Raw genomic sequence first — 26443 nt, forward strand, 5'->3', positions numbered from 1 at the left:
TATCCAATGGAAATAAATCACCAGAAGTTTTGTTCTTCACATTGTTCCTTTAATTTCTGCTCACATGTGTGTATTCAACTAGTTTTGTTCTAGCTTTTCAAAATTTCACCTGAATAATAAACTAACAAATAGTCAGTTTCAATGGTCTCTGTATTCTTCAAATATTTTCACCCATGTAGAAATGCTGTGTACTGATCTCCAGACTTGGGATTTTTAAATTATATTTTAATCCTAAATAATTACAATATGGGTGATTCTGTGGTGTGAAACTGTATTTTTTAGGAATAAAGTATTTATAAATTTCAGTTAAGAGAAGGCAGCGATTTCAAGTACCTGCAAAAAGCAGGTATGCTTAAAAAATAAAAACCTATCTTATTATTTTCTCTCTCTGTTTTCAAACAAGCTTCATGGTGATTCAGAAGGGCATCAAGTGGAGTGGCTACTATCAGTTTGAACACTGAAGTGTGATTAAAAAAGAGTAAAGGAAAAGTGTTGAATCATGAATATCATGATTCGGTTTCTTGTTCATGAAGGACATTAATTTCAAACAGACATTTGCTTTAACAGTTTAAAACGGTCAATTACTTCTGAAATGTTTGGAATGCTCTTAGACAAAAAACAAAATAAACCTTAAATTGTTTTTCATCTTGTGCAAATCATGTGATTATGATGACACTCCTAAGCTGTTCCTAATGACAACTCTGTTTTTTTTCTTATAGCATAAGAATCCCTCTCCTAAGAGATTAAAAAGCCTAAGAATCTATGAATCTCATGTGGGAATTGCTTCCCCAGAAGGCAAAGTAGCTTCTTATAAAAACTTCACATACAATGTATTACCTAGAATAAAGGATCTTGGTAAGTAATACCAGAAATGCTTGCAGAGATAAATTTTATGTTCCTGTGCTCATTAGAAAAGACAACTGTCAAGTTTCTAGAGGTTTTTTTGAATTTCCCAATTACACGTATTATAAAAATAGATTCTTAGGTGAGCAAAAGTTATAAACAAGTGAAATCTATGGAGAACAAAGACTGAAATAGGATATGTGAATTAAAGTCCATTCCAGATTTTTAAGTAAAATATGATTATGAAAGCCCAGATAAGTATTGCAAGGTATTTTTCTTTTGGCATGGTTTGCTTTCAGCTTGAAAAAGGACCTGTTTTTGTGACAGTCTTCAGAAAATACTTAATTTGTTCTACTAGTGTAAAGCTTAGTTCTAAGGAAGGACAAAAGGGAAATACCTGAATATTTTTTGTTTTGCCAGAATAAGCATGATAGACTTTTTTTATCCCTGAACATTGGCTCAGAAGTATCAGAACAAGGAAACTTTAAATATGAAAGACCTTCAGGAAAAGAAATTCTAGTATATTGGAGAGGATGTGTGAAAGACCTGGTAATGTTATGTCAGGAACCACAGCAAAACTGTTCACCTCAATTTTACTTTAATTATTTTTTCCCATGGTGTCTTTCTGCACTGTTTCTGCAATGGACAATGTTAAAAGTTACTGTCTTTTACTATCTTATGATGAAATATGTATTTTGCACTGCTGTAAAATCATCATGACATCTGTAGCTAAAATCTTTGTGGATGGTGGCTGTATTTGGGTTTGATTTTTTAAATTTTATTTTATTTATCAGAGTGCCTGAAGAAGACATTTTCTTGTAACCTTACATGTTAAGTCAATGTTTTGTGGCTTTTGCCTTTCTCTATAGTGGAGCTTGCAGGTGAGATAAAGGAGTTTGCACTTGTGGAAGCCCTTAATAAAAAGCAATTTTGGATTTTACATTATATATCTGTGACTCCTTACTGCCAAAGAATTTCATTTGTCCCAGGAAGTTAATAGGATTTACAGAGTTAGGAAAGCATTCTGCTTTGCCTACAGTTTTTTCATTGCGGAGAAATGTCATGAAAAGGCTGATACTACCAAATAATAAAAACAGTATCAAATTTAGGGTATACAGAAATTATAACTAATGTTCCTTCTTGCTTACATTAAGTAAACATTTTGGGAATTAAGTATTTTTAAAATATATTTTTAAGGTCTATTAGATTCAGTTTTGGAATGTCATACTTTTTAGGACAAGCTTAAAGACATCACTATATGAGAACTCTAATATATTAGTAGTTTGTAGGAATATGTGCATGACAAATAGCAAAATAAGTAGCAAGCAAATTGAATGAGATTAATTTGATGCAGTGTTGCTGTTTATTTATAAAAATGATGTAAATAAAAATAAATACAACAAGCCTGAATTATAAACCAGCAATGAATCTGACAAATTGCTGGGCTCACACCAACTGTCTTCTGGTTTTAAATGTCACAGCTATAAAAAAACAAGGAAGAATAAAGAATCCTACAGCATCTTGTTGAAAATAAGGGATGAAGTGACTATTGTCTTCAAGCAGAGAAGTGGTGGTGGTATTAGTCTTAATAGCCTGTAGATAAAACCTTATTCTTTAGAGTTTCCTTCCTTAAGAATATACTGAACTATCTTAGTTGATACAACACAAGGTGTCCCCCAGCCCTCCTGGATTGCTTTTGTTCTTGCGTGAACTTGGAATAAAAGTACATTACACTTGTGTTTTTTTCTCTTTGGAAGACTCTTAAGGAGGCAAGAAATAACTATCAAAGTTGGAAAAAAGTGATTTTGCTAGGATAAAAAAGAGCTTTAATATGTCAGGAAGTTACAGGATCGTGTCTAAGATGGAGAGATGTGGGTCTGACAGATGGGCCACTTGGTGGGTAAGGAATTAGCAGGATGGTCACACTCAGAGTTTCAGTCAATGGGTCGATGTCTAAGTGGACACCAGGGATGGGGTGGCCTCAAATTGAAACAGGGTGTATTTAGGTTGGACATTAGGAAGAAATTCTTTATTGTGAGGTTGGTGAGACACTTCAATAGGTTACTCCCCATCCCTGGAAGGGGTGTTGAGCAATCTGGTCTAGTGGAAGGTGTTCCTGCCTATGGCAGAGGAGTGGGAACTAGAGGATGTTCTAAGTTCCCTTCCAACCCAAACTATTCTGTATAGTATGTGTAGCCAGTGGCTAACCCTAACTGCAGGTGTCAAAAGTTGAAGCAGTTCAGGACATGCAGGTTGGCATAGCTAATACTCTGAAATTAAATAAGAATTACACTTATTTCTGTGTGCATCTGGGAGATTCAATATGTGTAGATCACTTGACAAACTGACTGTTTCATTTGTAATGGAAGTATAAACTGTTAGGTAGAATTGATTTGTCAAAGTTACTGAATCTTTAGGTGTTATCCTTTAGGGTCAGAGGCAGCTAAAATGAGACAAGACTGGAATGGATATGTTACAGGTATTGAAAAGTCTTTTAAGTATCGTTAAGGCATTTGTTTGTTATATTTTTTTCTATTATAGGCTATAACTGTGTCCAGCTGATGGCCATTATGGAACATGCATACTATGCCAGTTTTGGTTATCAGGTCACAAGTTTCTTTGCAGCATCAAGGTAGGTTTAGGTGCTCCAACATCTTCACTGTTCTTTTCCCTTCCTTCCCATCCACTGAATTCAGTATTACATGCAGGTGTGTGTTTGCAAGAAAGTGTATAATGGGAGGCAATGGCTTAGGTATTTGCTCTGCCTTCCTCTTAAATCTGAAATCATTTTGGCACAGTGATCAGCTGCTCTGTGAAACACTTTGGATAGGATACAGACAAAAAGTTTATAAGTAATTTCAGCTGCCATAGCATATTCCAGGTAATCCACCTTCAGCAGTCTTTATGCATGGGTTTGGGGTTGTGGAATTCTTGGCAGTAACAAACAGGATGTGTAGGGCTTTCTTTTATGACATACAGAACTGTACACTGTTCATAATGAACTTGATTAAAATGATGGCTCTGTGTGTTCTATGTGAACCCTTTCCCTTACAGGTTTGTAACAGACTGTTCTTACATTTGAGTCGTAGGGTGAAATTACATGAAAAATGAATTCAGGTAGTTGTTAAGAAAATTATGATAAATGTGGAAGTCATAATTTTTTTAAATTTTTTTAAAATCTTTGAGCATCTCAAGTGGCAACCAGGCTAAATTTAGATAGGTGGTTTTTAACAGGCTTAATTAGTTGTAAAAAGATGTGTTGGGCACAGGAGACAAAAATCCCTTATAAAAATAAGAAAATGGTGTAGTACCTAAACCAAATAACTAAGCAGTAAAACAGCAGATGGTGTGTTTTGTGGACTTTGTGGATGTACATTTACTTTTGTAATCATTGCATTACTTTATTCCAGCAATATGAATATATTCTTGTCCTTTATGAGCTAAGGAAGCATTCAATATTAAATAGCAGCTTTAAGTTGTATCTGTTATCTTTTATACTGAATTTGATGAATTATTAAAAAGGGAAGAATAAAACAATCTATTTCTGCAAAGCATTGTGTGGATGATGGAATTCTTATAATGAAAAATGGTTTTAAATGTTAGTTTGTAAGCAATAGCTACTGCTAAGAGGCTGAAAAAATAACCTGTGTACATCTGTAAAGTGATGAAGAAGTGCTGACTTCGATGTAGTTTCCATGATGAAAGTTCAGCATTGCCAGCATGAGTCCTGATTATGCCACGTTGTGTTTTCACAGCCGGTACGGAACTCCTGATGACCTGAAGGAAATGATTGACGTTGCTCACTCGATGGGCATCACAGTCCTGCTTGATGTGGTGCACAGCCACGCCTCAAAAAACTCAGAAGATGGTCTCAACCAGTTTGATGGTACTGATTCTTGTTTCTTCCATTCTGGATACAGAGGCAATCACCAGCTCTGGGACAGCAGGCTCTTTGACTATGCAAAGTGAGTATAAAACATCACTTCAGCTGTGCTAGTGGTTATTATTTCATAGCAGTTCTGTTAAAACTACACTTCTCACCAAACTAGTAAAGTCATTTGGATTGTTCAATAAGTTCAGTATGTGGAGTTAAATTCCTCTACTTGCCTAAATCCTTAAAATCTAATGCTAAATGATAGTATTTCAATTTCATTACTTTCCTGTCATCTATGACTGCCTATGTGCATGTTATATACCATGTGCATTGTATGTATTATATAATGGTGTAGTTATTTTTATTTAAAAACATATTTCTCTATAAATATCTATTTAAATATCTGTTATATAGGAATATATAATTGTGTATTTTATGCATATTAATATTTTCCTGCTATATATAGTATGTTGCATATAGATGATGTTTGTATATAAAAATAAAATGGTAAGAAAAGCTGATGAAAACTTGTAAACACTGTAAATTTATTGACATACTGTCAGGTTTTTGAAATGTAAAAAAAGTTTTCCCCCAGGACAACTAACTCCATTTCAAAAAGCTTCTGGAGGTCAATCAGCAGTTGATACAGAGCAGGGGTCATTTTCAGTAGACATTTCTAGAGACCCAGTTTAGGGCAAGCTTAATTAACCAGTGTAAATATAGTGTGTGTCAAAACATGTATTAATGCCACATGATTATTAGTACTTAATATTGTTTAGTTTATATTCTCTGAGGTATTGGGGGCAAGGAGATTGATCTTGTATGCTGAATGTTTCAGTGGTTTAAATGGAGAAACAGGCACAAGCAGCCAACTTATTTCAGTCTCCTCCTTGCACTTTTTTTCTATTCATTCATCCCTGAACCACTTTGATTCTTCCCTTTCCTTTCCTTTGTTTCTCTAAACATTCCACAATAAGTTTTGTGTAACTTCACAATCTCCTTAAAGCATGTCTTAATAAAATTCTGTATAGAATCGATTGCTTATTCCAGGATAAAGTCTCTTATTTTCCCCTTGAGATGCATAATCTGGTGTGACCTTCTTATTAATTACAAAGTTCTCTTTTAACCCTTTCAAAGTTACATTTGAATATTCCTGTGGTGGCTCATCACAGAGCAACTGTAGAGTTCTGTCTCTTGTTAATCTCTTAGTTGTTAAGGTTTTTGTGCTGCAGGTTCAATTTCCTGTTTTTTCCTATTTTTCTCCCTTACTTGCATGGAATTTTAATGGACTGGATGGATATGATTACGTTGCACTATTACAGAAGTCATGTTACACAGCGTAGGCCAATTGTTTAATGGAACTCACAGTGTCAAATAAAGCAAGTGACCAGTGTGAAAACTGACTTGTGCACTTTAATACTTAATAGGATGAGCTGTTCTTTATTTACTTGTTATTTGGGACAATTCAATGGGTCATTTCAGGGGGAGTTTCTGGTGTGATTTATTGTGATTTAATTATTATAAGAAATGCATTTTAGTCCTTCCTATTAAGCTTTAAATTCATACTCAAATTGTATTTCAAATAATCTTAAAGCTTTAGTGTCAATATAATAGTGTTACACATTTTATTTCATTTCATGCTTATGAGTAACTGACAAGTGTACCAATGTCTCTAGTGAGGCAATGAAATGTGGTTATGGACCTTCCTCTGTTCTGGTTCTTCCTGCTGGAAAAGAAAATGGTGCTGGTACTGAGTGTTTGGGGATATTTATAAATGAGAGAAACAGCCAGCTCCTTTGTAGGTTGCACTTGGCATTGTTAAATATTTCTTCAGAAGTGAAGAACTGCCTTCATGGTTTGGTTGGGTCAGTAATGTGTACCTGTACTGTGGTATTTCTTTTCATGCTATGGCATTGGAAGAGGTTCCAGACTGAATGCTGAAAGGGGGAATGGGAAAGAGCTTTGAGGTGGAGAGGTGAGATTAGAGAATAGCAAAGACCAGAGAAAGTGAAGCTCTGCACTGGATGGCTGTGGGTCCCTTGAAGGTCATTTTCCATCCCCTACCCTCTCATGATATGCAACCACAGATCTGGAGTTCTGTTTTCAAATGTTGTGGAAACCCTTTCTTCCCCTTCAGGCATAGGACGCTGTGAACTTTTTCTAGTCATTAAGGGATTCTGAGGCAGTAAAAATTTCACAGAACTGCTTAAAAAATAGCTTGCATTTTTTCTCCTATTCTTTGTGTGTTCCAAGCAAAACTGTGAAAGAATCAAACTGACTTTGATTCATTTTCAAAGAAGCATTTCATTGAAAATGTTGGGTTTGGCTATTTTTTTCCCCTGTTTAGTCTGTATTGGCGTTCTGCTAGTTTCCATACCAGTGGATGAGCAGCTCTAGTCTGGATGAGGCGAGTATAAAATTTGTGAGAGAGACTCAAGTTGCTGGCAGATGTTGAAAGTTTGCTCAAAATAAATGACAGCAAACACAGTCTGTTGAATGGTCTACAGAAAAGCTTGCCTGCTGAGTGAAATCTCTTCAGCTAGCACAGCATTCTATCCTGTACAGAGCTTGTACTAAATCCCTTTCCTCCTGTAGTGGGAAGAGCTGTTAAATCTACAGGTACTTAAACATCAAATGCAAAGAATGCTCAATTCACTTTGGAATTGAGAGAAACTAATTCTCTACCATGAAGGAGATTAAGGAACAGTTGCTTTATCAGTTTAGTCTGTCTACTTTGTCTTTGAAAGCCAAGATGTAAGTAAGTTTATCACAGCATTTGCAAGATGATTCAGTTGTCTGTGAAGGGGACTGTGAATATTTGCTGTAATAGAATGTGGCAAAAGATCCATATCCATGTTAAAAAAAAAAAAAAAAAAGTATTTTATACCTTGTGTACTTAAATACTATTTTTTAGTAAAATTCATGTAAGTAGAGAGTTATCCAAGAAAAGCAATGGTAAACCTGTTCAACAGACAGCCTGGGTACTGCATCTTTGCACCATAGTGCTACTTAAAAAGATAAAGGCATATTTTAAATTTTTTAATCCATATTTATACAAGTGTTGTATGAAGCAGGAGCTTTTTTGTAAACTGTGAACAATATTTCAAAATTATACTGTTCATGGTGTTGTCACAGGAGAATAACAACTCAATTTAATTGAAATGAGAAATTGCAGATAAGATAGCTGGCCAATAGAATACTTTTTGCTTAACTATTTTCAGTAAAAGAATATAACAGAGCTTTAACAATCAACCAAAAATAAACTTTTATTTTAATAATTTTCATAGCTCTTGCATGTTCTTGTGAGTTTTTCTAAAATCTAGATTTTGGAGTTTTTTTCCTCAAATGTGCTTATTTGGTGACTCTTCTCTTCATCATCTGCATCCTGTCTGGCTATATCTATGTCCATTCTGTTTCCCTCAGCAACCAACCCAAAAACCAGAATTACAAACTTCAGTGAGAATTGCAGTTGATTTTAATATTTTCTGTTGAAAACCAACCTTTTATATCATTTGCTTTGGTTCCTGTTTAATATTGTGACTTTTCTAGCCCTGAATTCATGACAGGGAAATGCTTTAGTATAAAAGGGGTGCCAGAAGCTCTGGACTGGTACTAGTAGGCACTGTACAGTTAATTTTGGAGGAAATTAATGGTCTCTGTTGTGTTCCTGTTAAAGGTAGCTCTCTTGGAATACATGTAAACACCCTCCCATCTTAAGTAAGAATTCTACTTGTAATTAATTTTGCACAAGCAAAATATATATATTTTTTTCCTCCTAAAATCATATTCAAAGGTTATTCAGCTGCCAGGTTCATTAGAAGTGATGTTAGACCCTGGAGACCAGGTGGGATCACAACTAGAGTGGTTGATTGTGTTTTAATTTAAATTCATTTTTCCAAATAGCAGATGTGTCTAAAATAATAATCAGGCAAAACAATTTAAAAATAATTGAGAACAAGATATGACCTAGTAAAGATTTTCCCACAGCACTACATGAATAGAATGTGTAAATGATGTTACCCTTCTAGACTTGTTGAGGTCTGAGAAGCATTGTTTTGACTTTTAAGGCTTTTCCTGTCTTTTCATTAGATTTTGTTGGATTCTATTCTGTCTTTATCCAATTCTGAATGTCAGCAGGCTTAATGATATATTTCTGTGAGCCTTTAGGAATAATGGTAGAAGGAACATTCAGAAATCTTGTGATGCCTTACATTTTTTTTTTTTGGTTTGTTGTTTGTTTGGGTTTTTTTGGGGGGAGTTTAGTTTGATTTGTTTTGGTTTTTTAATACTATGAAGCTTTTCACCTGAGCACTTAGGCAAAATTTTAAGTTATTTCACAGTCTAGGAGATGAATTTGGTGCAAAAGTCAGTGATTGATTTACAATGCAGTTTTAATTTTAATTAGTCCAGCTTTCTTGAATGCAACAGCATGATGAGTAAGAGATGATACTGGTTGCAAGGATTTGGGGCCAGCAGATAGATGTCCCCGCATCTCCTTTAGGCCTTTTTTGTGGCCTGTTTTCAAGGCTTTTTTAAGACAGGATGTTGTGTCCATATTTTTGGGGTTAAAAATCATAACTAGGCCATGTAATGGAAGAAATCTCCTATTAGGTTTTCTCTTCATCAATTTTATGAAGTTTCAAGTGACATCCATGCCAAATGTGCTTTGAAACGCTACAGGTAGGGTTTAGAGTATATAATAAACACTTTGTCCCATGAGCCACAGTTTTACATCAGGGCAACAGATGACTTGCTAGTCCCCTGCTGCCAGTCCAGATGTTCTTTCCAGCTCAGTCTTCTGAACTGCTGGTGGAACAGCTGATTATAGCTCAGTACCTTTTACTTTTTTCTGTCTTTTTTTTAATTCAGTTTTTCTTTATGTGTGTTATAAACTGCCATAGCTCAGAAACTGCTTTTAACCTTGCTGTCAGTGCTGCAGAAACCTGGCAGCTGCCAGGTGTCGAAGCTTGTGTCTTTGTTCTGGTGTAGGTGGCCTCTTCCCCACCTTGCCCCTCCAGAGTGGGGTGGGTCACCTGAAGCTTTTTTCCCTTGTCCTGTGGTGCAGCCTCGGGCAGGTATCTCAAGTGCTCTCTTGCATCTAAAACATCCATCTATGTTTGGATGCTGACACTGTGGCCTTTTCTGCCACCCAGTGTTTAAATCCTGCATAAACCTTACGCTGTATGTTCTGAGGGGAAAAGATCCACTGATTTTGCATGACTTCAGGATCTGACTCTTTAAAGACATGTTTATCCTCTAACGTCTTCAGCAGCCTTCACAAAGCTCGGTGTTTAGCTCTTCCTTAAACAGCTGTTACTCACCCAAATAGTTTTTCTTTCTTCTGACTACTTTGCCAGTCTTTATCTGCCACTGAGGTGATGATAGTAGGGGGAATGAATTGGAACACAAATCTTTCAGAGTTTAGTGTTTGGTTAGTAAAGGTACCTGTCTGGGCTCATAATTCTCTAAACATAGCTGTTCAGAATACGACTGGTTTTGTTTTCTTTCGATTCAGTGATGAATTCTAAATATTAGTGGAGGTAAAGACTTGTTGCCTTCTTTGCAAGCATCCCCATGGTTTGTAACAGTTTTCAGGATGAAATGGATTCACTGCTACTCTTTATTGCTTACACCATTAGCATTTTAAATAGATTTAAGTTGATGCTCTGTGGAGTACCAAGTATTAAAGATTCTGGTTCCTTGACTAATGCTCCTAAGGAAAATTGACACATGAGCATGAGATACAGACTGCAGATAACACGTTCTGTGTGTTCTTGCCATCCACCTGAGGGGTTCTTTATTGACACGTGTTTTAGAGTGCAAAGATTTGACTGCAAGCTTCATGCACACGAAGGATAGATAGGATTTAAAGGCTGCCAGGACACTCATTGCTTCTGAGATGATACCTGAACAGACTCTGCTGGCCAGGCAGGTGTCAGTCAGCTGGGAGAAAGAGACTGTCACTACTTGTCACAGACCCCTGATGATACTGGGTTGTCTTCTTCATTGTTCTGCGCCTTTCCATGTTCTTCCTTTTGAATCCTAGTGCTCCTAACAAACCTGTCTGTAATTTTGCCTTTCTTATCTTGTCTAGTTCTACTCTAAAGACTTCAGTTTTCTCTCAGCTAAGGAATTTTCTTAGAAGGTTAGGCTGTGCAGGTTTTGGGACACAGTTTAAGACAGGAAGAGCAGAGTGAAAAGCAAGCAGGGGTGGCTTGAACGTAAGTAGTGAATCATATCCAGTTGACTCCCCAGAGTGTAAGAACTGAAGCTTTTTCTTCTGCAGCTTCTGAGGATTTGGAAAGGCGCAGGTGGCATTCTCCCAGCTCCTTTTAGGCACTAGTAAGGACATCCAATGCCATGCCATAGTTGTCACAAATATGTTTTTACTGGGGAGAATCTTTGGCCATAATTTCAGCTAGACTAAAGATAATGCAGTGAGAGTTGACAGTGAGAGAGGTTCTCAGTCATGTGATGTCTTTTTGGTGTATTGCTGATTCTAGGGTAATTACAATAGAACAAGGATGTAAGTTGTGTTTCATTATGTAAAACATAAAGCTGTGCTGATTTTAATTCATTTCCTGCCAGTCTTCCTTTACCAAATTAGTTTAGGAAAGCTCTGTATTTAAAGATCTGCATAATATGCATTGGAATTTCATTTGGCTGCCAAAGATTATTTCTTAATGACTGTTTTAAGGAAGCACTTCTTGCAGCATAATAGTGAGATTTTTATTCTTCCCCTCACCCCTCATAAATGTAATTATTTTGATTAAAGATTGTCTTTAAAAACACTGTCTGCCTATGTTCCTTAGCACTCTGCTTCTAATAGACTGGATCTTGATGGTGACTGTGACAGTATAAAAATACTTTATAAAATTTAAACCTTAAAGTTTAAGACCTTTCATGCCTAAAAATCCTTGTTTCTTTTTGTTTTCTCTTTTAGTCATCATTGTAAATGCCAGTAAGCAAACACTTTCAAGTATGGGGACATTGCAATTTATAAATTGCCTTTTTTGAAGGGAATGATTACTGAAAGCATTCACAGAAGAGATGATACATAGGAACTTACTGCAATGTAATCCAAAAAATTTATAATAGTGCAAAATAACAGTTTCAGCCATGATCATATGATTTATAGTATATGGAGTCAAGAGCTGTTGTATAATTGCTTTACTTTTTAATTTTTAAAGTTTTTAATTAAATAAGCTTAATTGTGTTACTGTACTGTACTTTGGTATAACAGACTGAAGTTTTAAATCCATAGGTGCTTTAAAACTGAGCTTCACATAAGAATCCATGTAGCTTTCTTTGAAGTGTCCAGTTTCCCAAATTAACCTCCAACACAGCATTCACAGCTTTGTGGGAAGTTTTTAAAATGTAGCTGCACAGAAAGTGGTAAGGCCATAAACAAGATATTGAGATGTGAAGACAGGCACACTGAAATGTTGCAGTCAATTGTTCTAAATTTTGTCAGGTAGCACATTTTGAAATATTGAGGTGACCACTTGTAGCCAATTAAATTCAGTCATATCTTGAATAAATGCAGTCACACTTATATGAAGTTGTTTATGATATTTCAATAAATATCTAAAATTAGCTAAAATTCCACACATTGCAGAGAATCATTTTGTATCAGTCTAAATGCAATAATGATCTTGCATTTAGTAATCCACACTTGAATTGACAACTTCCACAGCATTCTTACATGAATGCTGCAGCAGTTTACATGAGCAGCATCTGTTATAAATAGAAAAATGTGCTGGAGAAAAGGCTGATGATTGTATAAGTTTGAGAAGAATCCACAAATGAAATGAGGGATGTTAACTTTCTTCTAATAGGGTTTTATACAAAGAAATTCAAGGCTGGACGAAAATTAGGCATGGTACAACTCATAGCAGGGAAAGAAGATGGAAACATTAAGACAATTGTTTGGAGTTTTTTGATTCTATTATGTACATGTTGTATAATGCTCAGATCCACTTGAAATCCATTTTTTGAAAGCTCACTGGAGAGAGCATAAAATAAATAACAGGGGAAAAAAAATCAATTAATAGCTATGTCTACAAAGTAGAAAACAATCAAAATGTTGTAGCATTTCCAAAAGTCAGTAGTGCATGTATGGCCAACAGAGCAGAAATAATCTGCAAATAATTATGTTGATCTGATATATTACTTAAAGTCTTGAAAGGGGTGACATGTTTTTTTGAGAATGGCATAAAGACAAAAGCTCCTGTGTCTAGAAGGTGATTGGAAGTGGAGATAGAGAGCAATGCACCCAACAGAGCTGGGCAGGCTGCTGCTTCAGGGAGTAGCTGTCTCTGTACAAATAAATTGTTTCCCACCAGTAGCCAGTGACTGAGATTCAGTTTGGGATGGGACTGTACTGGTGATAGCATGCTAATATTTAGGGAATTTTTAAAAGGACATACTCAGCTGTTTATGATTTTTTTCTGTAGGACTTACTTAAATGCCAGAATTACTTTGGAACTGTTGTTATCAAAAGAAATTTTGTTAGAGTTGATACTTAAGAAATGATTGGTGCAATTGTAAAGAGTATTTAAATATTTTTTACTGTTCCCATTATAAGAGCAATGGATGGACAGGGAGCAGCTTTTGGCTCTGTTTTGGCTGATGTAGTTACAAGATAAGTCAGAAGAACTGAAATAGTGTATCATGTCAAAAGTGTCTTAATGAATAAGGAAGATACTCTATTAAAAGCTTTATCCCTGGAAACAAGGCAAATTGTTCTATACCAGGTCAGAAAAAAGAGTGGTTTGTGGTTTTTGGTGTTTTTTAAAAGCATACTGTATTTCCTTGGCTACTTTCCCCATGGATTTGCTTTGGGCAATTTCTCGTAAAAAAAAAAAAAAAAAAAAGGTATCTTTCTAGAATTCTTTCTAGTTTGCCGTGAGAACTGCAATGAAACATCTTTGTCCTGGTTCGTCCCAGGGTCTCCTCGTTGATAAGGAGCCTAACTCTTTACCCAATATTTGTATGTATCTTTATTACAATTCCTTGTCAGCTCTTGAAAATTGGTATAAAGTTATCTGGAAAAAAAACCAAACAAATTAATTAATTAGCTGTGTGATTAATTAATAGATAATTTAGATAGCTGACACAAGTTTTTCTAAGTTATTCTACTACAATTAATGAGTTTATTTCAGGCAGAAGAAAGCAAGTGTACAAGTAATATTTTGTAGACCTTACCCCTTGATTTATTTAGTGTTACTGCACAATAATTAAGTCCTGTCAAGTGTAGTTTTAAGGATAGATACATGTGAACAAATAAACGAGAATGAAAAAGCACATCCATAGTCACTACCATGTGCTATCGTAATTTTTTCTGCAGGAGATGACTTAATTTGTTCAAACAAAGAGCTGAGTATGAAGTTCTCTGAAGAGTTATCAAGTAAAAGTATGAATTTTTTTTTTGTATCTATAATATATTTAAAAGAGTGTTTAACTGAGTGTATTTATCAAAAGGCTTCACAATGAAGAGAAGAATTCTCTTTGTGGTCTTTATTTTTATTCTTTATTCTTTTAAGATATGTGAAGAAAGTAAAGTAATGACTGTTGTCACTTTCCTGATTAAATAAACATGTAAGATTGCCTCTTCTTGTCTGCAGGGATTTATGTAAATACCATAGAATTTGTCATTTCATTATGTGGAGTGAGGCCATTTTCCTTTCTCCTTGTCAAAAAAAAAAAAAAAAAAGACTCTACAGCCTGTGTTTTTAGCCCACAAAGCTTCAGAGAAATTGGCAGTGTTCTTTATTTTTTTATTCAGTCCTTTGGAGTCATTAACTTTTTCTCCTCTTGTTGTTTGTATTTAGCAACATTTTGATTGCAGTGTAGCACACCTTTGATTAGGGCATGTATTGTAGGGTATGTCAAATGTATTTTAGTACACATTTTAGCACAGGCTTATTATTAGTTGTATATCTAAATTTTCTAAGACAGTTCTCCAGTACAGTAATAGAGAAAGTGGTGTCTTTTGAGAAAAGTAACCATTTGTTATTAAACCACAAGTGGAAGTGAAATCATCCCTATGAGTACAGTATTGTGTTTTCATACCCTGACCCTTTGCAAGCAGGTGGAAGCAGTGCTAAATTCCCCCTTGTCTTCCCTCCCTTCCCTTCTTGCCCAAAGGCAAAAAAAAAGTGGAAAAAACCATTTTAGTTATTGTTTCACTTATTATGACACCAAGTTATTCAGGCTGGTAAATAATAACAAGAATAAATAGAATTTTTCACACAAAGGAAATATATGTACTTCACTGGCTTCCAGTGTCAAGTTTGTCTGAATGACATTTTGTGACTGTAAACGTAGTCACAGCTACGAGCCAGAAACATTTCTTATTATGAGTTATGTCATAAATATAACAGATTTATTTTAATTTATTTAGTTTTAAATGGACTAGGCTTGAACATTCAGAAACAAGTTCTAAAAGCCGGTGTTTAATGAACCAAATAGCATAATCTTTCAAAATGTTGTATATACATCTGGTTTTAGGAATAATGACTTAGTGAAATTTCCTTTTTCTTGATGAAATTTAACTCTTGCCTTTAAGATTTCATAGATAGTTTCTGTGTTCAAAGAATCAGTGAATTGGAGTAATTAGTCAGCCAAACACTAGAGGAAAAAAATCCCAAAAATTTCCATTGCTGTTTCTCCCCATTTTCTGATTTGAGTGCTTAGTGTTTATTACCTGGGATTTTTAGACTATTCACTACCCTGAAATCTTATAATGTTATATTTTTCTTCCTACAAATTAGTTAGGGGCTTATAACCATTCTAGGGTGGATGGTTAAGCCCTGTAGGTGATTAACAAAGTGAATGCTTTTTTGGAGAGGAAAAAAGTCAACTACGAGGCACCAAAATTTACGTTATCAATGTTTCCAGGCTTCCTTTGCCACCACCTTCTTGGATAAGGGCATTGGAAAAGATGAAAATCTATTTGACTTTGTTATAAGAAATTTCAAGGTAATTATTTTGTCACTGGGTTAATTGGGGAGGAAACTGAAAGTCTGTCAGGAAATGGGAAACAACTTTCAGCTGGATGTTTTTTCTAATCCTTATCCAGCTAACAAATTGGCTAAAAAAGGTAGCGACTTACAGAAAGTAGTGCAAAATAGCATTCTTATAAACTCATTAATTGTGTACTGGAAAGGGAAAATGTTTTATGGGTTTCAACAACAGTTGCTCTTAGCACAGAACCATCCTCACCCAAACTTGGAAAACCAGAAACATTTGATTAGAGTCTGAGGCTTGAGCAGCTCATTTGCCAGCAATGCTAGACTGGCTAGACTGTCAATATATGCAAGGGCAAACTTGTTTTAAACTATTTCAGAGAATCTTAGCTTTAGTTTTCTTTGTATTCTGTCCTGGTCTAGACAACAAAACTTGTTTTCTGTGATATTATGAAGTTTCCACTTCAGATATATTTTAATTAAAAGTTGCTATCATTCTGCTGCCACATAAGCCAGGATCAGTTATAGTTGCACTGAAATATGATCTTAAATAGAGGATATCTATAGTAGGAATAGTTGATTTCATTACAGTTAAAAATCAGGGCGTTTCAGTAAAAGACCTTAGTATTAAAAATAAACATGTTTCCAATGCATGAAATATACTGCTAGATTAATATTTCCAAATGGAGTTCAGGAGCAAGTAGTGCCCCTAAGGAACTTATTGGGATTAAACTTTGTGGATGGCACCAAACTGTGTGGTGTGGCTGACTGGCTTGAGGGAAGGGATGCAGGTCAGGACACAGGTAAGAGGACATGGAGCCATGGTTTTAAACTGGAAGGGTAGATTTAGATCATAAGGAAGGACATAAGAACAAAACTTGCCATGAAGAGAGTGATAAGACATCAAAGAGGTTGTCCAGAGAGTCTGTGGATGCCCCATCCCTGGAAATAAACATTTAAGTTCAGCTTTCACAGGACTCCAAGCTGGTGATGTCTCTGCCAATGGCAAGAGACAATGGTGTGTTAGTATAGTTATTTTTATCTCACAAACAAAACAAAACTACCAAAGTACATACACTTACTTCACACAATATTTTTTTTCTATTAACAATACACAATTATTAAGCTTAAAACCTTCTACTATCTTACTAAACATATTTTTCTCTAATCTTAAAGTCTATCTTAACTAAAGCTTGAACTATTATTTAATATGCTTACTTAATGTACTATTATAACTTTTTCTACTTTCAAACTTTGTAGTTACAGCTAATTCTCTATTCTTTCTAATACATACTTCCCTAACATCCTAAAAATCTTCTTACCTTTACTATTTCCCACAGGGGCGTTGTGACCAGATAATCCCTAAGGTCCCTTTGGACACAGATCATTCTGTGTTCTGTGACCTTGTACAAGATCTCATGCACTAACCTGTTATTGTAGAAGAACAGAAGTTGATTTAAAACTATCAAAATTCTATTGCCTTGTTGTGTGAGTTGCCATTCCATTGTTGATGTGTAAATGTAAATACAGTACTCAAAGCTTTTGCAAATGTGGAGGAATGTGTTTTTTGTAAACAACTTTCTAAGTAACCTTTAGGCAGTTGAATATGGTTTTTGTGATTCCTATCTAAGGACACTAATTCTTCTCTCAATATTTTCAAGATACTATCTGAGGTTTCCATTTTCAAAATTTCATTTCACTGAATTAGCAGGAATACAACTGAATACATTTTGGCACAGTGTCTTTCCCACCTGTCTTTTATGGAGCTTACAAATTTGATGCTTAAAAAAGATAGTGGGTATGTTAAAATGTGTTCAGGTCACAAGAGGTTTTAAAATAGGTGCATAATGCTTGAAAAATAGAATAATGGATAAAACCAAGTATAACTGTTAATACAAAAATTACATTGTAGGTATTTATTCCAGAGATGATTCAAATAATAATTTTGCCATGTATTTTACTAAGCAAAGCTACAGTCACAATCTGTCATAAATGTGTTTATTGTTCTCATATTTATCTTCATGAAATACAAATTGTATAGTTGAAATGACAGTATCTAGTAAGAAATTGAGATTAAAAACTAGGTGTCTTTGAATACAAACCTGGTTTTTTAGGTCTCTTAGATAAAAAAGTATTTAAAAAACATACAGAAAGTGTATTTGCAAGTTCACAACTCTATTGGCACAGCCCAATCTAATATATTTCTTTAATTATATTTTTTGAGGAATGTAACTTCAAGAAGTGCAGCAAAGAGCAAAATACTGTGCTGTGCTTAAAGATGGATTTCTATTTGATATGAACCCTGTACTTCAGATCTCCTGTGCTGGTTTTTGGAAATGCAACAGCTTTGCATTCTGTGCTTCCTCAAAGAGAGAGGGGTCTGCTGCCTGCCTGGGTCAGCTTTGCCATGTGACCCATTCCCCTTGCAGAGTCTCTGAATCTGGTGCTGGGGTTGATCTAAGACAGTCTTCAGGCTCTTCAAGCTTTCCACTGGAAGTGTTTTTCTGTGAAGGTAATAATTCATTGCACAAACTTTTCTGCCCTCCATTCCAAAGTCTGTCACGTTGCTGAGCAGTCTCATCCCATGGTGCTGGAAGGAACATTTTGGACTGTATCCAGAGCAATTGTTGATGCTGAGGATAAAATCTGGAAGCAAGAGAGGAAGTAATCTAGGCCTTGTATAAACTAATATAAAGTGTGAACTTCCCTTAGCCCCTGCTCCCCCAGGGTTAGAAATCAGTAAATAACCATTCAAGACATAGAGTTATTATCTCTGAAGCTTCCTGTGTTGTCTGTACTGGATGATGACTGATAATGAACACTTTCACTCCTCTTAAAATTTTCTTGTCCTTCTGTAAATATGGCATTGCTACCAACTGCCTAGTTGGGATGAAGGGAAGGATAGACTTTCAATCAATATAGACAGGCAACTGAGTCTTCAGGGTTTCAGTGTGCTGATCTCTGAGGCTCTAGAGTAAAAGGATATTCAGATAATATCTTCTAAGGTGATGTCCTAGGTTGGTAAAATGCATAAGTTTGCCCCCTTTTCAGTCTTCTCTATGTGATAATAACTCATATTCCTTATGAGGTTGATTTTGCTATGTGAACATAAAAAGCAATTGACATGCTTTGTTGCTTGAGGATTAAAGTTTTGATTTGGGAATTTCAAGGTAATTACTTTAAAAAATATTTGTAGTAGGATGTGGAATGGTAGATTGATACAGTATTGTATGAGGTGTCATGGTATAGGTGAACTTGAGCCTCACACCACTGCAGCAGCTATGATTTGCCATCATCTGTACACAGAAAAGACTTTTCAATCATCAATGCTCTCTAACTTTCAGGAAAAACAGATATTTGACAATATGTTTGTATTAATGCTGGAATTTCCTCAAGGGCAGAGGTCTGGTCTTTCTTCACTGCTCTAGTGCTTTTATTTGGGATATTTTTAAATGTTCTCTCTTGTGAAGAATTCTGCTTCTTGGCTGCTTGTCATTAGCATGACCTGTTGCTGGTCATTAGCATTAGAAAAAAATAATGCACCTGAATTCAAATTAGACCAGTTTGTATTTGCATTTTGAAGGTACACAAGCATAGTACAAATACTTTAAAGATTTTTGTGTGTGAACCAGACACCTTCTCAGTGTCCCTTTGAAGTCACTTATGTGAGCATAAATTAGGGTACCAGTATTTTAAAGTAAAAAATGAAATTAGGTTTATAGAAAGCTGTTTCAGGCTGTTTCAAGCTTTTAATAAGATGGTTTTTAGAAAGTAGAGCTTAAAAATGTTAACAATTGGCCAGGTAGTTAATATTTTTGTCACTGCTAATGGAATGAATTGGTTTTGAGTGTAATTTTGTTTTCCTATATAGGGAATAAAGAAAGTAGAAGATAATAGTTGTCTATTCTTATACATATATAATAGCATACTATTTCAAAGGAGAAAAAGAACCTCACAACAAAGTAGTTAAATCTCCCTTAACACTTGATTCTTTACCAGTCCCCATCACAACTCTGGTGCCATTTTCTGGGTAAAGTTCAGGATAGTGGTCTGTTTAAAATCAAATCACCTGATCTGTAATAGTTTGTAGCTATTTGTGCTCTACATTTAGACTTATTCTGAAAGCAAATTCAGTGTTGAACAGTAAACTACTGTTTAATTATGGAAATCATAAATTGCATAAATTGTATGCAAATTCTGACAGTGCATCTTTAAAGTTGTGATTTAGTTGTATTTTGTAGAACAGCAAATTTTGTTTGATAATGTGCAGAGTTGATTATATAACCAAATTAACTTAATACTGTCTAAGAAGTTTATTTTGGGAGAATAGAATTTTAAATACTCTCAAAGATTTTATTTTATTTCTGTATAATTTACTTAAGTAGAATATAGGTGGGACAAATGCTGATTTATCCAAATCTGAGCTGAAATCCATGTAGGCTTTATCAACACTTAAAAGAGTTTTGTAATATTATTCTGATACCTTCTCTATTTTTAAATGTGTATGCCTTGCAGGCTCTCTTAAAACCGCAGGTAATTGCCTTCAGACTTACTTGGTTTCTTTTCTTTTCTATTTACCTCAGGAAGCCCACTGAACAAAAAGCATCAAGAGTATTAAATTTCATTACAATAAGTACCTACCAGCTTTGCCTCCAAGGCTGTTCTTATATTCACATTTTGCAGGACATAACCTTTGCTGAGTAGCATTTGAATTATTGCTTCCATTTTATAGGGCAAATAATTAAATGCCTTATTTGATACTAGTTTACTCTTAGCAAGTGGAGATAAGACTAGCCAGAAAAATGTAAACCTAGGACACTGCTGCTTACTTGCAGATTATTTTAAACCCTTATATAATTCATAGTTCATTTGAGGAGGAAATTTCTTTTTGTACATATGGCATTTCAGGAAAGTTGTGTGAATGTATTCATAAATATGTTCAATTCATTGGCAAAATATGAGAGTTGATGCAGAATTAACCTGCACAATTAAAATGAAGTGCCTTTTCAAAGCATCAATCAAATCTCTAAGCAATCAAAAACAGGGAAACTCTTGTTTCATCTTGCTGTATGGTGCTGCTTTGTACCAACAGAGGAAGTAGAATTTTGAGGGGAAAAATGTTAAAATACTTTCATGAACACTTCAGAACTACTGGTTCTATATGAATAAACAATGTGCCTATTTCTAAGAATTCATTTTGCCAAAGTAATTACTGACTCTGAGTCCATAAGTCTAATAAATGCATAGTGCTATTTTATTGTTTGCAGCATATTAAAAAAAAAGTGTTTTCTCCCTGCATAGCAGTGGATTTATGGGGATTAGGATTAATGGTTGCAGAAGGCCTGTTGTCTGGTGTGGCATTCTAGAATTCCAGATTTAACTAAAATGGAAAACCCTCTACATCTTCAAAGCTGCTGCACTTGTTCGCTCTCTAAACAAATCAAACCAAAAAAGCTACTTTTTAAGCGGTGTTCTGCTTATTAGAATTTTTAAATAGAAAAGTGTAAATATATAAAACATAATGCGGATTATGTATAATATATATTAGTATTGTTATATACACACACACACACACACATATATATATACATATATATATATATATATATATATATATATATAAATATATATATATAAAGCCAAACTGCTTCTCCTATGAAAAATAGCTGAGGGAACTCAGACTATTGAGTTTGGAGAAAAGAAGGTTCAGGGGAGACGTTATTGGTCTCTACAACTTCCTGCCAGGAGGGTGTAGCATGGTGGGGTGGGTCTCTTCTCCCAGGCAGCAAGTGGCAGGACAAAAGAACATGGCCTCAAGATTATATATCAGGAAGAATGTCTTCATTGGAAGGGTGAGCCTGTGTGACAGGCTGCTCAGGGGAGTGGTGGAAGCGCCATCCCTAGCAGCGTTAAAAATGTGTGGATGTGGCACACACAGGAATATGGCTTAGTAGTGAACACTGTGCTGTTAATAGTTGTGCTAAATGGTCTCAGAGGTATTGTCCAACCTAAACCATTCTATGATTCTATATAGTACACATATATATATATTTGTCTGTGGTCTATGAAAAATTGGAGTTTTGTCCAAAAAAAGGCACAGAAGTAATTGCGCAACCCTACATCCAATTAATTTACCACTAATAACTTTTGCCTAAAAGAAATTAATATGATTTAGTTTGTGAAAGAAATTCCGATCTTTACTGAACAAATGCTTTGAAATTCAAAAATAGTCCTTTCCCTTTGATTTCTCATGACATTTTCATAGTACTACTTAAATAATTAAGGACTTTTTCCTGAAGGCTGGTCTTGAAATTCTCAAATATTTCTGAGCTTTTTCATTTTAATGCAGGGAATGGGATGTTAAGGCTTAAGCAAAGAACACAACTATTGATAAAAGTATCCATTTGTTTAACTGCTAAGAGAAAACTTTATTTTCAATAACTTATTTGATATAGTCTGTAATTATGTAATATTATTGGCTTTGTAATTATGCTGACATCAATAAATCCTCAATTTCTGTGGCTAATAATAACACCCTCTTCCTGGATTTAGAAGTTAATTCACTGATTCTGTCTCTTCTGGGGACTGATGTAGGGGAAATGATGTGTTACCACTGACCCCTTCTGCTCCCAAGTTAGCTTATGCCCCAAGAGGACGGCTCTTTTGTTTGTTGTCTGTGCAGTCTGTTTTGGAAATGTGGTGCAGTTTGGATTGCTAGACGAAAGTTCTTTGGGTCTATTAAAGACTTTATCATGTTCTGTTGACTGCTAGAGCTGAGTATGTTGCCGTGGAATGCTGCTCAGAGTAACTGGAGTGTGGGTTTTGAGAGCAGCGTAGTGCTGGGAGTCAGGATTGTCCCTTGGTTTAAACAGGCACTGCCACACTGCTTCAGCTCCTCAACCCCTTATGGCTAAAGAGGACTTGGCATCTTGGCAATGATTTTATGCAGATGACAAAGAGGAATTACTTGTGATAAATTAAGAAGGTTGAAATACAAAGGGCTTTATTGTTACAAAGTGCATCTAAGTAACAGGGAAACTGGTCTATACTCATAAGCAGTGATGAAAAAAAGAACACCTCTGTATTATATCTAGATGCTTAGGCCATGAAATAACTTGTACCAGATTTCCTGGAAGTTAGCGTTGCAGTTAGCAATGTATTTATTAGACTTAATGCAAATTTCTTTGTTTAGCAATCTCTTTTGATTGAATTTAAGCCAGTCAGCTGTTGAAATGTTTGGGGGCAGTTTGAGAAATAATGATTTAGCAATTCAGTGTTACTATGTCTTAAGTTAATTAAGCACTAAGAACTGAAACAGGCGTATCATCATAAAAGTCTAGATTCTTATAAGGTCAGCAGTTCTCCAGTACATATTAATAAATGCAATTCCTGAAGGTCAACATTAATGTGGTTCAAGAATTACATCTTCAAACTGTATTAGACACCCAATATTATTTTTTGTCCATAGTGACAAAATTACTGGTTTAAATGCATTGCTTGCATCTAAATATTTCATGTTCATCATGGACTGGAATCTAAAATGCTTATGGTGAATCATTATTTTGCTTTTTTTGTTAGTATAGAGGAAAAAAGTAAATAACGAGTGTGTCTTATAAGCAATTTCACAGGTTTTCTGCTGACCTAGTATAGGAAAGTTGTTAAATTTCTCATCACCTCTTGAAACCAGGTCATCTAGGTAGATGTGCTCATTTAACTTTTTCAAACCATAAACAAATATGGTTACTAGTACTTGATATACTTCCTAAAAATTATCCTAAAGCTGATTTTTCCAAGTTTAGACTAAAGTCAGTGCTAATATTATTATTTATTTATGTATTTATTTATGATCTTCCCTCCCATGTGCAATCAGATGCTTGGAAAACATCTGCTGCTCCTACTCAGGTTTTTGATCTCATAAATTTTCTTACTAATACTTTGGTGCAACAAATTCATCTTGTTTGTTCTTATTGCTGTCATTTTTTCATCTAAAAGTCATTACAATTTATGTTCCTGCTGGTTCTCCATCTTTTCCCAAAGATCAATCTTCAGTGCCAACAATGGTGGAAGAAATTACATTTGTTATCCATTTTGAGACTTATGTGTGTGTTTTACAAATGTACAAATCCTCTTCACCATCTTAAGGACTTCAAGGTTACAAAGTCAAGAAGTTTGTAATGAGAAGAAATAACTTTTAAGTTTGGATGGTGCTTGTAATAATTAATGTACTCTTTGTGCATTCATTATCCTAATTCTGTGTGAGATGCTATTTTTATTTGCTAAAATGCTGTGCTCTTTTCTCACAGTATTTAGCTTGCAGGAAATAGCTTTCTGTGAATTTCATGCTGAGTCAGAAAAAGAAAGAGCAAACATTTGCACAAAATTGCTCTTTTGTGACCAGTTTGCTAGTTTGTAGGACTTTGGATATTTCTCTATCCCTTTCAATATCAGAGCAATCTCTATCTTGTTCATTCTCTGCAAACCATTTCACTTGAAAACTAATAAATATATGAAAGGTTCTTCAGACAAGCTCCTGAAATCTTCCTAGTGTCTTGTTAACTTGTGAATTGGATGGTTTGAAGCAAGAGAGTGTAGCAACAACAAAAAAAAATCTTGTCATGTAATGCATGCCCAGAAAAAGTGTTGAACTGTGGGAATTCACAGTGAGCTGATTAACATTTCCTAAATTTTGAGATTTTGATTTGGTAATATTTTTGTCTTTATATGCACAAATGTGTATCTCTGTGCAGTGTATGCAGAAAGGAGGAGAAATATTAAAATTCTATGGAAGTTAATAAGAATCAACTACTTAGTGAGATCAGGATTTGACTTTATAGTGTGTCCATAGCCTCCCATCTTTTCTTCTAACATTTACTCAGGACTTAAAGCATCCTTCATATGAAGAAGTTTTTTGGAGGAAGGAAAGTGGTGACATTTGTTTGTCAAAATGGAGTTTATTCCTTGTGCCATAATTTCTTCCTGAAATTACTGTTTCTGATGTCTGTTAAATAAAATGTAGGAAGGGTCCCCTTCACTACCCTATGCCTACCATGTGCATAGGTAAATTGTGGTGTGGTTTGTGCAACGTTACCCCTTCTGTCTCACCCAGCAGAGGGTGGCTGGAGAGACCCTGCCTGCTGCTGCTGCTGGGCTTTTCTCGGAACAGAAACTTATTAGGAAGTGGAGTTGTAGCCATGCTGTCTTGGGAAACTGGTTAGAGAGAAATTGTAACATTGGCAAGCGTGGAAGATGTGGGCAAAACCAGTTTCACTACATCATGTGTTGGCTGATTGAGATGGGTGAGCTCTTTAGAGCTGTGGCTTGCAGGAGATGCACGTGAGGGTATCAGACAGGGCTGTGCCATGGAGGGTGAACAGTAGAAAGAAGGTGGGTATCCTTTGAAGCTACAGAGACCAGTGCCCAGGGAGAGGAAGTGATGAATAGTAGGAAAACTGCTCATGGAACTATTTTATTCCTTAATATCAAAATCTGTTCATGAGTGTTTCCACATGCTTGTTCATTTTGGAACCTCTTTTATATTTTGATTTCATCTCCATGCTTTGTGCCTGTATGTATGTTGCACAACATTCTTGATGTTCTGAACTTCACAATATACCTCCTCAGTTTTCCCTTGGTTTACTTTTCAAAAGTGTAAATTTGCAACATAGTAGGTGATTTGGTATTCTATTGGTGACATGTAATTTGTCATTAATTGGGAAAGGCAGCTTTTCAAGAGCAATTATGCCAAAAAATTGCTATAAATCCATAAATCTTGGAGAAAAGTTCTTGCCTATTAAAATTTTAATTCCTTTTCTATAACATCTTTTCCCACTGAGAGTACCCATCTTTAGAGAGGGAAAAGAAAATTACACTGGCAAGCATGGGTAGTAAAATATAGTATATGTATGCAGACACTACCCTGTTAGATGTCTATGTAGATAGTTGAGAGTTTTTACTAACCTCTTACCTCCAGTCTTAAGATTTTGTGCAGTAAAAAGGGAAAGACTTAAAGACAAATCTTTTAGGGAAAGGTTAATGAAAAACGGGGAAGAAGTCATTAAAATAGTAAAATGTACAATACAAGTACCACATATGCAAGTGGAGGACATAGTGAAAGGAGCTCTAGTTGATCCCAAGGTTTTTAAAGCTTAACAAACTTATGCTCATGTTATTTCAGCTGGGAAGTCCTGAGATTCCTTCTGTCTAATTTGAGGATGTGGATTGAAGACTATCGCTTTGATGGATTCCGCTTTGACGGTGTTACGTCTATGTTGTATCACCACCACGGCATTGGTGAGCGATTTGTCAGCTCTGATCTCAGCCCTCCTGTTGCAGCTCTGTTGCTGTGGAAATAGTGCTCTAAAGTCCACTGTTTCTCAGGGGGAGGAAAAGGTTTTTAGCACAGGAGCTAGAGGGGCTTATTGGTAGAGCTTGAAACTAGATGGGAAGGGGAAAGGGACAAAACCAGGCTTGTTAGTGATGAACAATGGGATGGTACACCCAAAACTTGAGGACAGAAGCACTAGGAAGATCCCTCAATCTGCTCCACAAGGTGTCAGCTATAACAAACCACAATGGAAGTGTTTCTGTACCAGCACACACATGAGGAGCAAAAAAGAGGAGCTCCAAGCTTTAGCCCAGTCCTAGGGCTTTGACATGATTGGCATAAGCAAAACTAGTGGGATGAGTCCTGTGGCTAGAGTGCCCCAATGGATGGCTGGATGGGAGCACAACACAGCTGGCACAAACAGGTTCAGAA

The 26443-nt window shown here is 35.5% G+C and overlaps 1 protein-coding gene across 3 annotated transcripts in view; it reads left to right on the top strand.

The window, feature by feature from the left end:
• GBE1 (1,4-alpha-glucan branching enzyme 1) overlaps positions 1 to 26443 on the top strand; it is a 134523-nt gene that overhangs the window by 59065 nt on the left and 49015 nt on the right. For all 3 annotated transcript variants that reach the window (XM_068180589.1, XM_068180590.1, XM_068180591.1), the window contains 4 exons: positions 720 to 855; positions 3385 to 3475; positions 4599 to 4808; positions 25862 to 25977. In XM_068180589.1, the coding sequence (XP_068036690.1) occupies positions 720 to 855; positions 3385 to 3475; positions 4599 to 4808; positions 25862 to 25977 (553 nt within the window). The remainder of the gene's footprint in view (positions 1 to 719; positions 856 to 3384; positions 3476 to 4598; positions 4809 to 25861; positions 25978 to 26443) is intronic.

The sequence above is a fragment of the Anomalospiza imberbis genome, chromosome 2, assembly GCF_031753505.1.
Source record: "Anomalospiza imberbis isolate Cuckoo-Finch-1a 21T00152 chromosome 2, ASM3175350v1, whole genome shotgun sequence".
NCBI classification, from domain to species: domain Eukaryota; kingdom Metazoa; phylum Chordata; class Aves; order Passeriformes; family Viduidae; genus Anomalospiza; species Anomalospiza imberbis.